We start from the raw sequence: 13,885 nt of genomic DNA on the forward strand, positions 1-13,885 counted from the left end.
AAAACAAAAAACACAAAACACAAAATAAAATTTAGCATAAAATGTCAGTAATAGATATTTTGACTAGTCTCAATAAAGGCTTTTGGGATACTTTACAGAAACTGAGAAAATGAACAATTCTAATGATTGGTAACAAAATGTTTTTGCAACTCAAGTACTTAACAGTCTTCTGTTTTTAATAAAGTTGAAGGAGAATCTAATTGAGTTACTGAGATAATTAAAAATTTGTTTTTTTTTCATTTATGTAGTCTATTTGTTTTGATCAGTTATACTAATAATTGTAATAAATTAGAAAAAACATTTAATATTTAGAATATTATGTATATCACAAATAAAGCTGATTTTTCATTTTTAATTAATTTATATATTTGTAGCAGAAGTATAATGAGATTACTAAAAGACTTTTGGGTAGAAAAGTGTTACATTAGAATAAAATTCTGTGACAGAAGTCAAATAAAATACAGTAGTCCTCCACTTTCCCCAGTTTTGCTTTCTGAAGTTTCAGTTACCTGTGGTCAACAGTGGTCTGAAAATATTAAATGGCAAGTTCCAGAAATAAACAAGTCATACATTTTAAACTGCATGCTATTCTAAATAGGGTGGTAAAATCTGGAGTGGTCCTGCTCCATCCTGCCAAGGAAGAGAATCATCCAGCGTAACCATGCTGTATATGCTACCCACCTGCCTAGTAGCCATCTCAGTTATAAGATCAACTGTTGTGGTATTGTAGAGCTTGTGTTCAAGTACTGCTTCTTTTACCTAAATTGCTAGAAGAGTGTTATAACTGTACTACTTTATTACTAGTTATTGCTGTTTATGTCTTATTGTGCCTAATCAATAAATTTTGTGTTTATGTCTTATTGTGCCTAATCAATAAATTTTATCATAGGTATGTATGTATAGAAAAAACATAGTATCTATAGGATTCTGCACTATCTGCAGTTTCAGGACAAGTACAAAACCCTATATAGGCCAGGCACGGTGGCTCATGCCTGTAATCCCAGTACTTTGGGAGGCCAAGGCGGGTGGATTGCCTGAGGTCAGGAGTTTGAAACTAGCCTGGCCAACATAGTGAAACCCCATCTCTACTAAAAATACAAAAAATTAACCGGCGTGGTGGCAGGCACCTGTAATCCCAGTTACTCGAGAGGCTGAGGCAGGAGAATTGCTTGAACCCAGGAGGCAGAGGGTGTAGTGAGCCAAGATCGTGCCATTGCACTCCAAACTGGGCAACAAGAGCGAATCCCCATCTTGGCCGGCCATGGTGGCTCACACCTGTAATCCCAGCACTTTGGGAGGCTGAGGTGGGAGGACCATGAGGTCAGGAAATCGAGACCATCCTGGCTAACATGGTGAAACCCTGTCTCTACTAAAAACACAAAAAAATTAGCCAGGTGTGGTGGCAGGCACCTGTAGTCCCAGCTACTCGGGAGGCTGAGGCAAGAGAACGGTGTGAACCTGGGAGGTGGAGCTTACAGTGAGTCAAGATAGCGCCACTGCACTCCAGCCTGGGCAACAGAGCAAGACTCCATCTCAAAAAAAAAAAAAAAAAGGAAGAAAAAATTAAAAAGAGCAAAATCCCGTCTCAAAAACAAAAACAAAAAAACCCAAACTTATATATTCCACTTGGTGTCTTGGAATATATCCCTTAAGGATAAGTGGGGACTGCTGTATATGGCTATTACCAAAAAGACAAAACATAAGTGTTGGTGAGGTTGTTGAGAAAAAAACTTGCACACTGTTAATAGGAATGTAAATTAGTACAGCTACTATAGAAAACTCTATGAAGTTCTTCAAAAAAACTAAAAATAGAATTACTATGTGGTCCAGCAATCTCACTTCTGGCTATTACCCAAAAGACTTGAAATCAGTATATCAAAAAGATATCTGCACTCCCATGTTCACTACAGCACTACTCACAATAGCCAAGTTAAGGAATCAACCTAAGTGTACATCAATAGATGAATGGGGTGAGAATGTGTGTGTGTGTGTGTGTGTGTGTGTATACAAAAGAATACTGTTCAGCCTTAACAAAGGAAGGAACTCTGTCACTTGGGACAACATGGATGGAACTGGAGAACATTATGCTAAGTGAAATAAGGCAAAAACAGAAAAGCAAATATTGCATGTTCTCACTTAAATGTGTAATCTAAAACCACCGAACTCATAGAAGCAGAGAGCAGAATGGTAGTTACCAGAGGCTTGGGGGTAGGAAAGATGATAATCAAAGAGTACAAAAAACTCCAGGTTGAAATGAGGAGTAACTTTCATTTTTTTTTTTGAGACAAGGTACCACTCTGTTGCCCAGGCACGATCTCGGCTCACTACAGCCTCAAGAGCCTGAACTCTAGCGATCTTTCCACCTCAGCCTCTTGAGTAGCTGGGACTACAGGTGTAAACCACCACACCTGGCTAATTTTTTATTATTTGCAGAGATGAGGTCTCACTGTGTTGCTCAGGCTGGTCTTAAGCTCCTGGGCTCAAGCGATCTTCCCACCTTGGCCTCCCAAATGCTGGGATTACAAGCATGAGCCGCCATGCCTGGCCTGATTTTTTTTTTTTTTAATATCTATTACACAACATGGCAAACACAACTAATGATTGAGTACTGTACATTTCACAATCTCTTAGAGAGTAAATCTCAAATACTCTCATTACAAAAAAGGTCAAATATTTCAGATGTTGGGCAGATTAACTACTTTGTTTTAATTATACAACATTATATTAAAAAATCATAGTATCAGTCAGGCACCGTAGCTCATATATGTAATCCCAGCACTATGGGAGGCCAATGCGGGCGGGTCACTTGAGCCAGGAGTTCAAGACAAGCCTGGGAAACATAGTGCCCTGTCTTAACAAAAAATACAGAAAATTAGCCAAGCATGGTGGCTTGTGCCTGCCGTCCCAGCTACCTGGGAGGCTGAGGTGGAAGACTCACCAGGGACCAAGGGACCAGGAGGTCAAGTCTATAGTAAGTCATGATCACGCCACTGTACTCTAGCCTGGGTGACAGACTGAGACCCTGTCTCAAAAAAATAAAAAAAGAAAGAGATACAAGTTCAGAGAAAAAGCAAAAAATGTAAAATATTAATGAAAAGTTTGTTAATATATACTTTTTAAAATGGACTATGATATATGTAAATTCATTACAGTATTTAAATTCCACTACAGACTTCTTTTCTTTTTTTTTGAGACAGGGTCTTGCTGTGTTGTGCAGGCTGGAATGCAGTGGTCCAATCCTAGTTCACTGCAGCCTGGGAGTCCTGAGCTCAAGCGATCTTCCTGCCTCAACCTCCCAAAGTGCTGGGATTTACAGGCCCGAGCCACTGTGCCCAGTCTGGGGACTTTTTTTTTTTTTTTTTTTCTTGAGACAGAGTTTCGCTCTTGTTGCCCAGGTTGGAGTGCAGTGGCACGATCTTGGCTCACTGCAACCTCTGCCTCCCAGGTTCAAGCAATTCTCCTGCCTCAGCCTCTTGAGTAGCTGGGATTACAGGCGCATGCCACCATGCCCGGCTAATTTTGTATTTTTAGTAGAGACGGGGTTTTGCCATGTTGGTCAGGCTGGTCTCCAACTCATGAACGCGTGATCCACCCGCCTTGGCCTCCCAAAGTGCTGGGATTACAGGTGTGAACCACCTCGCCTGGCCTGCCTGGGGACATTTTAAAAAAACTATAAGATGTCAAATTTAACCAGTGCTAAAAAATTAAATTATTTACAAGTAAACTTATAATAAAAAACTTTAAACTTCAGCTTAAACATGTGAAGGGGATACAAGGTGTTCTTACAATTCATTCACAGAATACCTGAGTAAGAGAGTTTAAAGACTCTGCTCAAATCTAACTTTCTCTATAAGGACTATCTGATGATCTTTCCAAATACTACAACCTGCCCCACCCTAAATCTGGCACTTTCCCCCTTTATCATCCCACACTTTTCCACAGCACTTATCTTTTAATATAACATGATTTACTTGTTTGTTGTTTATTGTCTCTTTCTTCTAAACTGTAAGCATTGTAAGGAAAGAAATCATTTTGTTCACTGAGGTATTTCAAGTACCTAGAACAATGCCTGACATATAGTCATAAGTGCACAATATTTATTGAGTAAACAAACATAGAAATGAACATGCAACAGAACAAAGTAACTTGTACCAGACAGTCACCCTATAGAGATGTCTAACATTCTTTTATTTTAAGGCAAAGGTGTGAAGATGAAAGTTCTATAACTTCTAGTTAAAAATGGCAATTGAACATCACATCTTTCTTTGTTCTCCTGAAAAATCCAACTAAAAATACAGTAAAGAAAAAAAATATTAACCCATGAGGACTACAAGAATGAAAAATTATATAGTAGATAGTTAATAGTGTTTTAGAAATTGTAAATTAAATAAGTGTAGAATGTTAAAACTAAAATATCTACAGAGGAGGAAGCCAACAATCAGCAAGCCAATTCTGCTGTAAAACCCTGAAGGCTCAGAAGCTGAAGTTGTCAGGTACCTGTGAAATTGAGAAATAGAGCTAAAAATAGGATTGGGTGAAAGTCTGTAAAAGGAGCAAATCCCCTCCCCTATCCTTTAGGGACAGGTACCTATCCTTCCCTTAACCTGGTGGAACACAGGAGGTTTACTCTCTAGAGGCACAGTCATGGAAAAGAAGGTTAAAAGAGGGGGACAAGGCACCCCCCTGACATCAGGACATGGAATAAAAGTTTAGAAATTGCATGGTGAAATCTCCCATAGCTCCCCCAGAAAACTGACAGTCTCAAGTACATATAAGCTCAGCAAGAGATGGAAAGATTCTTCACTGGGTAAATTGATAAGCCCAAGAAAAACAGACATAGAGATACAGACATTTGGGAGCTAATACAACATAGGATATTTTGATAAAGAGTGTAGATAAAATGCTTACATTCAAAAAACAGATTGAAACAAATACTTACATAACCAACATCAGGTCTGTAGCACGTGTATGCCCCTAAAATACTATGTAAGACATCATGATATGGGCCACCCTTAGGAGAGAAAAATGAAATTTGAAACTGTACAAATAATTGTCTCTAAGTTAATTTTTATATAACATGTTAATAAACTGTAACATTTCCTAAATGACTAGTTTTAGCATATTTAATAAAAAATATTATAAATGTACTCTGCCAAGATGTTTTCCAAATTATTAATAAGAAATATTTAATACTGCAGATGGGTACAGTGGCTCATGCCTGTAATCCCAGAACTTTAGGAGGTCGAGATGGGCAGGTCACTTGAGGCCAGGAGTTTGACACCAGCTTGGCTAACATGGCAAAACCCCATCTCTACTACAAATACAAAAATTAGCTGGGCATGGTGTCATACGCCTGTAATCCCAGCTACTCGGGTGGCTGAGGCAGAAGAATCGCTTGAACTCAGGAGGCAGTGGTTGCACTGAGCCAGGATTGCACCACTGCACTCCAGCCTGGGCAAAAGAGTGAGAAAAAAAAAAAAAAAAAAAAAAGAAAGAAAGAAAAAAGAAATATTTAGTACTAAATAACAACAACAACAAAAAAGTCAAATAAACTTACTTGATGGATACAAGCTATATAATTTGCCAACAGTTTTAAAACCTTCTAGATTTGGTATAATAAGAGTATGATGAATACAGTTTGTTTCATTTTATATAATACAGCATCAGCAAAAAAAATCATCAAGCTACACTAAACCGTGTTAATAATTTTAATCTTTTTTTTTTTTTTTTTTTTTTTGAGACGGAGTCTCGCTCTGTCACCCAGGCTGGAGTACAGTGGCCGGATCTCAGCTCACTGCAAGCTCCGCCTCCCGGGTTCCCGCCATTCTCCTGCCTCAGCCTCCCGAGTGGCTGGGACTACTTTGCTGGGACTACAGGCGCCTGCCACCTCGCCCGGCTAGTTTTTTTTTGTATTTTTAGTAGAGACGGGGTTTCACCGTGTTAGCCAGGATGGTCTCGATCTCCTGACCTCGTGATCCACCCGTCTCGGCCTCCCAAAGTGCTGGGATTACAGGCTTGAGCCACCGCGCCCGGCCAATAATTTTAATCTTAATGGTAAAAATTTTTATCTCATTTTATTTTATTTTATTTTATTTTATTTTTTGAGACGGAGTCTCGCTCTGTTGCCCAGGCTGGAGTGCTGTGGCCGGATCTCAGCTCACTGCAAGCTCCGCCTCCCAGGTTCCCGCCATTCTCCTGTCTCAGCCTCCCGAGTAGCTGGGACTACAGGCGCCCGCCACCTCGCCCGGCTAGTTTTTTGTATTTTTTAGTAGAGACGGGGTTTCACCGTGTTAGCCAGGGTGGTCTCGATCTCCTGACCTCGTTATAAATCTAAACATAGAAGAATTCCATGTATAAAGACTTGAATCAGCTGGGTGTGGTGGCACATGCCTGTAATCCCATAATCCCAGCTACTCAGGAGGCCGATGCAGGAGGATTGCTTGAGCCTAGGAGTTCGAGTCCAGCCTGGGCAACACAGCAAGACCTGATCTCAAATTTAAAAAGAAATAAAAATAAAGACTTCAGCCAAAGGTAAAGTATATATAATGTAGTCATTTCTCTTTCAATAAGGTATAATCAACTTCATAATAGCCTATGTACAAAAAAAAACCATTTCTTCCTATTTTAATGATAATTCTGAAACATTTTAAGTTTTGTGACAAAGTTCTTTATACTTTAACAATATACTAGGCCAAAACATTAATAATTCATATATCTTACAAAATAAAAAGCAAAACAAATTCACTGTAATAAAATTCATCAAGTACCTACTACATAAAAGGTATTAAATGCTATGCTAACTACAATGTATTTTGGTCAGTGGAATAAAATAATAGAAATTCCTTTATAATTTTATAACTAGTTTTAGACTTTTATACAAGGTTCCCAATTTCTATAGTTTTGCCTTTTTTAAAGTAATAGCTATTCATTTAAATAATCTGTTGCCTTGGATATTATAGATTTTTTTTTTTAAGTAATGACAAGCTGGTTAGAAACCCTCACCTTCTGAAAGATGTAGAGAGATGGAAATGTACGGGATATGTCCAACTTAATTAATTCCAGACTGGCCTCTCGATCAGCAACAGATACACCTGCATTTACCAAGCAGATACAATTTAAATGATCACTTGGCTGTAACAAGTTCAATTTTATAAATACAGAATGATCACACAGCATATGTGCTATTTAATTAAAGTTAAAAGCTGAATAATCAAGAAATTATAAGAAATGTCACATAGCTTTTGTTAGAACTTGTTAGTCTCTTGTACAAAAAAGATAGCTATACATTTATCAGAAAGTTATATGGTAAAAGATTTCTAGTTCCAGTTTTTACAGAAGATAAAGGCAGACCATTATTTTCATGGTAACAACTAGGAAAAAAACTACAAATATCAAATTTAAAAAATCATCAGAGAGCTATGGATACAGAGAGATCGATAGGATTTAAATTCCAGAAAAGCAAGAGGCTTTCCTTGGTGAGCAGATGTTGCGGGAAGTCAGGGAACCCAAACAGAGGGACCGGCTGAAGCCACAGCAGAAGAACATAAACTGTGAAGATTTCATGGCCATTTATCACTTCCCCAATCAACACTCTTATAATTTCCTATGTCTGTCTTTACTTTAATCTCTTAATCCCATCATCTTCATGAGCTGAAGATGCATGTCACCTCAGGACCCTGTGATGATTGCGTTATCTGCACAAATTGTTTGTAAATCATGTGTGTTTGAACAATATGAAATCTGAGCACCTTGAAAAGAATAGGATAACAGCAATTTTCAGGGAACAAGGGAGATAACAATAAAGTCTGACGGCCTGCGGGGCCAGACAGAACAGGGTCATATTTCTCTTCTTCCAGAAAGCGAATAGGAGAAATATTGCTGAATTCTTTTCTCAGCAAGGAATAACTCTGGACAAACGAATGCATTTCCAGGCGAAGGTCTCTAAAATGGCCACTCTGTGAGTGTCTGTCTTACGCAGTTGAAGATAAGGGATGAAATACACCCTGGTCTCCTACAGCACCCCCAGGCTTGCTAGGATTAGGAAATTCCAGCCTGGTGAATTCTAGTCAGACCGGTTGTCTGCTCACGAACCCTGTTTCCTGTTAAGATGTTTATCAATGACAACGTGTGCCCAGCAGAACATGGACCTTCATCAGTAATTCTAGTTTCACCATGGCCTTGTGATCTCACTCTGTCTCTCTGCCCTTGTGATATTTTATTGCCTTTGAAGCATGTGATCTCTGTGACCCATTCCCTATTCGTATACCCCTCCCCTTTTGAAACCCCTAATAAAAACTTGCTGGTTTTTGTGGCTCAAGGGGCATCATGGAACCTGCCGACATGTGATGCGTTCCCCGGACACCCAGCTTTAAAATTTCTCTCTTTTGTATTCTTTCCCTTTATTTCTCAGACCAGCCGACACTTAGGGAAAACAGAAAAGAACCTACGTTGAAATATCAGGGGCTGGTTCCCCCAATAAGTAGACACCAGTGTCCATTTTTCTTCCTAGGGCTATCTGCCAGGTCTGGGTATGGGCTTAGGATCAAGCTTGCCATAGACAAAGTCACTCTGGTTGAAGGAAGAGAAACCAGAAAAGCTACACATGGCCAAATAAAACTGATGTGATAGACAGGAATCTGTAGGAGTCCTGAATGTGTACCTGGTTTTCCCTATGGGACTTTTCTGAATGCAGAAGGCCGGGCTAGAAATGCCGAATAAAATCACCCAAAGTCACAAGGTCTTGAGAGGGCCTATCATTGGAGGGAGATACCTGTAATCAAAATAGAAAACTTTGGGCTGGGTGTGGTGGCTCCAAAGTGGCACCACTTTGTGGGGGCTCAAAGTGCTGTAATTCCAGCACTTTGGGAGGCCAAGATGGGTGGATCATCTGAGGTCAGGAGTTTGAGACCAGCCGGACCAACATGGTGAAACCCCATCTCTACTAAAAATACAAAAATTAGCCAGGCGTGGTGGAGCGTGCCTGTAATCCCAGTTACTCAGGGGGCTGAGCCAGGAAAATTGCTTGAACCTGGGAGGCGGAGGTTGCAGTGAGCTGAGATTGCGCCACTGCACTCCAGCCCGGGCGACAGAGCGAGACTCAATCTGAAGAAAATAAAAACACTTTTTCCCCATCAAGAAATTTGAAACTCAAGATAAACTAAATCTATCGAAAGCTGCAACCTTGCCCCAACCGAGATCAATTAATGGTTGAATTGAGGTGATAAGCCCTTAATCAAACTGCCTAACAGGAAAAAGCAGTTTTCTCTGCAGTGGAAACCTCAGCTTTGGTTTCTACATTCTTTTTATATACAATGTCTGGCATACAATTTAAACATTTAAGATATACAAAGAAGCAGAAAATGTGACTTACAACCACTTTAAAGGGGAAATAAGGGGGAAAAACAGCCAACGGAGGCAGACCTGCAGATGATGCAGTATTGGAATTAACAGACGACAACACTATTATAAATATGTTAAAGAAAATATCTGGCTGATATGCGCTAGAGAAAAAAATAATAATAAATTTTAAAGAGAAAATAGAGGAAAAGATGGGGGAAGGAACATGGGATGGGAAGATGAAGAATTTCAACAGAGAAATAGAATGTATAAAAAGAACCAAATGAATATTCTACAGTTACAAAGCATATCTGAAATTAAAAGCCCATTACACAGATTTAGATTTAATAGCAGACTAGATAAACCAGAAGAAAGCATTAGTGAATTTGATGATGGATCAATAAAAAATCAATGAAACTGAAGCAGAGAAAGAGAGAGAGAAAAAAAAGAGTTGGCCAGGCACAGGGGTTCATGCCTGCAATCCCAGCACTTTGGAAGGCCAAGGCAGGAGGATGGCTTGAGGCCAGGAGTTTCAGACCAGCTGGGGAAACATAGAGAGACCCCATCCCTATATGATAAATTAAAAAATTTTTTTCAATTATATAAAATTGTATCTATCCCCTACCTCCCCCCCCCCCCCCCCCCCCGCAAAAAAAAAGAGTGTAAGAGGCTTGTGAAACACTGTTTTTTTTTTTTTTTTGAGACGGAGTGTCGCTCTGTCGCCCAGGCTGGAGTGCGGTGGCGCGCTCTCCGCTCACTGCCAGCTCCACCTCCCGGGTTCACGCCATTCTCCTGCCTCAGCCTCCCGAGTAGCTGGGACTACAGGCGCCCGCCACCTCGCCTGGCTAGTTTTTTTTGTATTTTTGTAGAGACGGGGTTTCACTGTGTTAGCCAGGATGGTCTCGATCTCCTGACCTCGTGATCCGCCCGTCTCGGCCTCCCAAAGTGCTGGGATTACAGGCTTGACCCACCGCGCCCGGCCGTATGTGAAACACTGTTAAATGGTCTACTATACATGTAATTGGAGTCTAGAAGGAAAACAGGCAAGATAGGGCAGAAGCAATATTTAAAAAGGCAATGACCAAAAAGTTAAATGACACATGCAAATTATAAATATCCAGGAAATAAGAAAACAGTAATTTATGTAGACACTGCTTCTGACTGGAACTCTTCATTACATTCAATTAATTTCTACTGAAGTGCAACTTTCACCATTTATTCTTTTCTTTTGGAGACGAAGTCTGTTACCCAGGCTGCAGTGCAATGGCATGATCTCAGCTCACCACAATCTCCGCCTCCCAGGTTCAAGCCATTCTCCCTGCCTCAGCCTCCCGAGTAGCTGGGATTACAGGCACCTGCCACCACGCCCGGCTATTGTTTGTTTTTTTCAGTAGAGACAGGGTTTCGCCATGTTGTCCAGGCTGGTTTTGAACTCCTGACCTCAGGTGATCCACCTGCCTTGGCCCCACAAAGTGCTAGGATTACAGGTGTGAGCCATTTGCCCAGCCTCACCAATTATTCTTGAAAAAATATTTCAGAAATGAATACTTATAATTTTAATTCCTATAATTTCAATGCTTCATAAAAATGAGTTTTCAAAGAATGATGAAATAGCTGCTGTCTGCCAGTATAAAACTTCTTTACCTTTTATGTACTTTTAGTTCTCCACAAATAGCTGACATAGCTAAAAGGCCTTAGGATGATACTTACATGAACTCTTCTGTAAATCAAGTCTTTTCTCTAGCCTTGTTTACTGAAAGGGTTATTAAGATTAAATAAGATGATATATGTAAAGTAATTACTACAGCTTCTGATACACGGTACAAAATCATGCTCAGTAGCTGAATTTTCACCCTAAAATTCTTTTTTTTTTTTTTTTGAGGCGGAGTCTCGCTCTGTCGCCCAGGCTGGAGTGCAGTGGCCGGATCTCAGCTCACTGCAAGCTCCGCCTCCCGGGTTCACGCCATTCTCCTGCCTCCGACTCCCGAGTAGCTGGGACTACAGGCGCCCGCCACCTCACCCGCCTAGTTTTTTGTATTTTTTAGTAGAGACGGGGTTTCACCATGTTAGCCAGGATGGTCTCGATCTCCTGACCTCGTTATCCACCCGTCTCGGCCTCCCAAAGTGCTGGGATTACAGGCTTGAGCCACCGCGCCCAGCCCTAAAATTCTTATATAAAAAAAGAAATCACACCTTCTGTATCATTCTCTGAACTTGTTTCGCTGAAACTTTTCCACCGTTCTTTTGCTCTTGAGAGGAAGATTTCATAAAGTTCTGGAGGGAATGGGGAGAACAAAAATTTATGAATAATAGGAAAGAAATATATTTGCAAATTTTTAATTTTTACTCTTCACCTATTACAGGTCAGGTCTCTCTGATGTAGCAAGCATCAAAAAAGTGGCAAATCTAAGTACTTGATTCTACCAAAGCTATTCAGAAAGAAAGCAAATTACTGCAGAGCAATCATCAAGTAGTTACAATATAGAATGTACCTATGAGGCAGAAAGAGATGCTTCTGCTAAGAAGTATCATTGTGGAACAGCAGAAAAAATGGTTTTTGAGGTCAATCAGACCTAGATTCAAATTCTAGCTCTGCCATTTACTATCTGAGGGACTTCAAGAAAGTTACTTAGCTACCCTGGAACTCAGCTTTCTTCATCTGTAAACCAGAGAAAAACAAAACCTACTCATAGGGTTACTGATGACTAAATAAGATAATATATGTAAAGCTCCTGGAACCTCCTAGCACTTCAATAGATGCTAGATCTTGCTTTCTATCACTTCTGAAACTGGTTTCTCCATCATGATATTGCTATCTAAAGATACTTATGTTTCACATAGACTTGGTGTTTGTCACCAGCCAACAAAATCTCTACCCCTATCTTTTTAATTTAAGTGCCTAGTCACTGCACTCCCATATGCAGGATCTCATAAAAACTTCAGGACAGGAAAGATTTTAAAAATTTTCTCAATTTCCAAATTTTATTTGTCTGTATTTTGTAACTAACTATTGCAGATATTTGAAACTACATAAAAATAGGACATTTCAGGGACAGAAGAATAGAAAAAATATGTCTTGCCCAAACACCAAAGTTTATATATTGTCCAAAATAACTCTTCTTGCTTCAATTAATTCTTTTTAAAATTTTATTCCTTTTTAAAGGTAATACATGAACATGGTTTTAAAAAATTTCAAAACGGAGGCCAGGCACGGTGGCTCATGTCTATAATCCCAGCACTTTGGGAGGCCAAGGCAGGTGGATCACCTGAGGTCAGGAGTTTGAGATCAGTCTGGCCAACACGGTGAAACCCTGTCTCTACTAAAAATACAAAAAATTTAGCTGGGCATGGTGGTGCGTGCCTGTAATCCCAGATACTTGGGAGGCTGAGGCAGGAGAATCGCTTGAGCCTGGGATGTGGAGGTTGCGGTGAGCAGAGATCGCACCACTGCACTCCAGCCTGGGCAACAGAGCGAGACTCCGTCTCAAAAAAAAAAAAAAAAAAAAAAAAAATTTCAAAAAGTACAAAACAGTATAGAGAGAAAAATAAATTTCCTTTCCTCAGATGCGAGTGTGGTTATCAGAGCTCTAATTCTTCCAAGAATGAAAATATGCTTGCACAAGTATATACATATATATATATAATCCTTTTTTAAAAAATTGAAGTGGCAACGTATTTCATGCACTGATCTGTATCTTACTTTGTTATATTAGAGGTTGTTCCACATTAGTAGATACAGATCTGCTGTTGTTTCTTTTAAACAACTGCATAATTTTCCAAAGTAATGACTATACCATAACAAGTGTTCTTATATTGCCAAGAAGCGTATCATTATCAAATACCTGACTAGATATATTTCAAACACACTCTTACTATTCTAATCTTTTCTCCCTTCTATTTACTTTTCATTACTACTAATAGTTTGGAAAGAAAAAAATTTTTAAAAACTCAATATTCCTATTATTATTTTTTGAGACAGGATCTTGCTCTGTTGCCCAGACTGGAGTGCAGTGCCGTGACCTCAGCTCATTGCAACCTCCCCCTCCTGGGTTCAAGCAATTCTCAGCCTCCTGAATAGCTGGGATTACTGGCATGTGCCACCACATCCAGTTAATTTTTTGTATTTTCAGTAGAGTCAGGGTTTCACCATGTTGGCCAGGCTGGTCTTGAACTCCTGGCCTCATGTGATCCACCTGCCTCAGCCTCCCAAAGTGCTAGGATTACAGGCATGAGTCACCAAACCAGGCAAAATTCCTATTATTTATGCCTGGCTCCATCAATGACTACATAGAAGAGATGAATATGTTAAAATTTATACATATAAATTTGGGGGTTATTAGGTATAAAATTGTAAGTTTTAAAAAAAATTTCAAACTGGTTCTAAGACAGTCAGCTTCAATATTCCACCCAAATTTTAAAACTGTGCAAAAAACAGGGGGCTCACCAGACAAACCCATCAGTTTTAGAAGTCATAAAATTGATCCAATAATAAACCTGTGGTAATACGTTTCAAAACATCAAAGGACATCTCTCCAGTAAGATTTACAGT

General features: G+C 39.6%; 1 protein-coding gene across 6 annotated transcripts in view; it reads right to left on the reverse strand.

The window, feature by feature from the left end:
- TBC1D12 (TBC1 domain family member 12) overlaps positions 1-13,885 on the reverse strand; it is a 149,132-nt gene that overhangs the window by 20,974 nt on the left and 114,273 nt on the right. For all 6 annotated transcript variants that reach the window (XM_021943487.2, XM_021943486.2, XM_021943491.2 and 3 more), the window contains 3 exons: positions 11,530-11,610; positions 7,003-7,091; positions 4,940-5,011 (listed from right to left, as the gene is read on the reverse strand). In XM_021943487.2, coding sequence (XP_021799179.2) covers positions 4,940-5,011; positions 7,003-7,091; positions 11,530-11,610 — 242 coding nt within the window. The remainder of the gene's footprint in view (positions 1-4,939; positions 5,012-7,002; positions 7,092-11,529; positions 11,611-13,885) is intronic.

This window comes from Papio anubis, chromosome 11, assembly GCF_008728515.1.
Source record: "Papio anubis isolate 15944 chromosome 11, Panubis1.0, whole genome shotgun sequence".
NCBI lineage: Eukaryota > Metazoa > Chordata > Mammalia > Primates > Cercopithecidae > Papio > Papio anubis.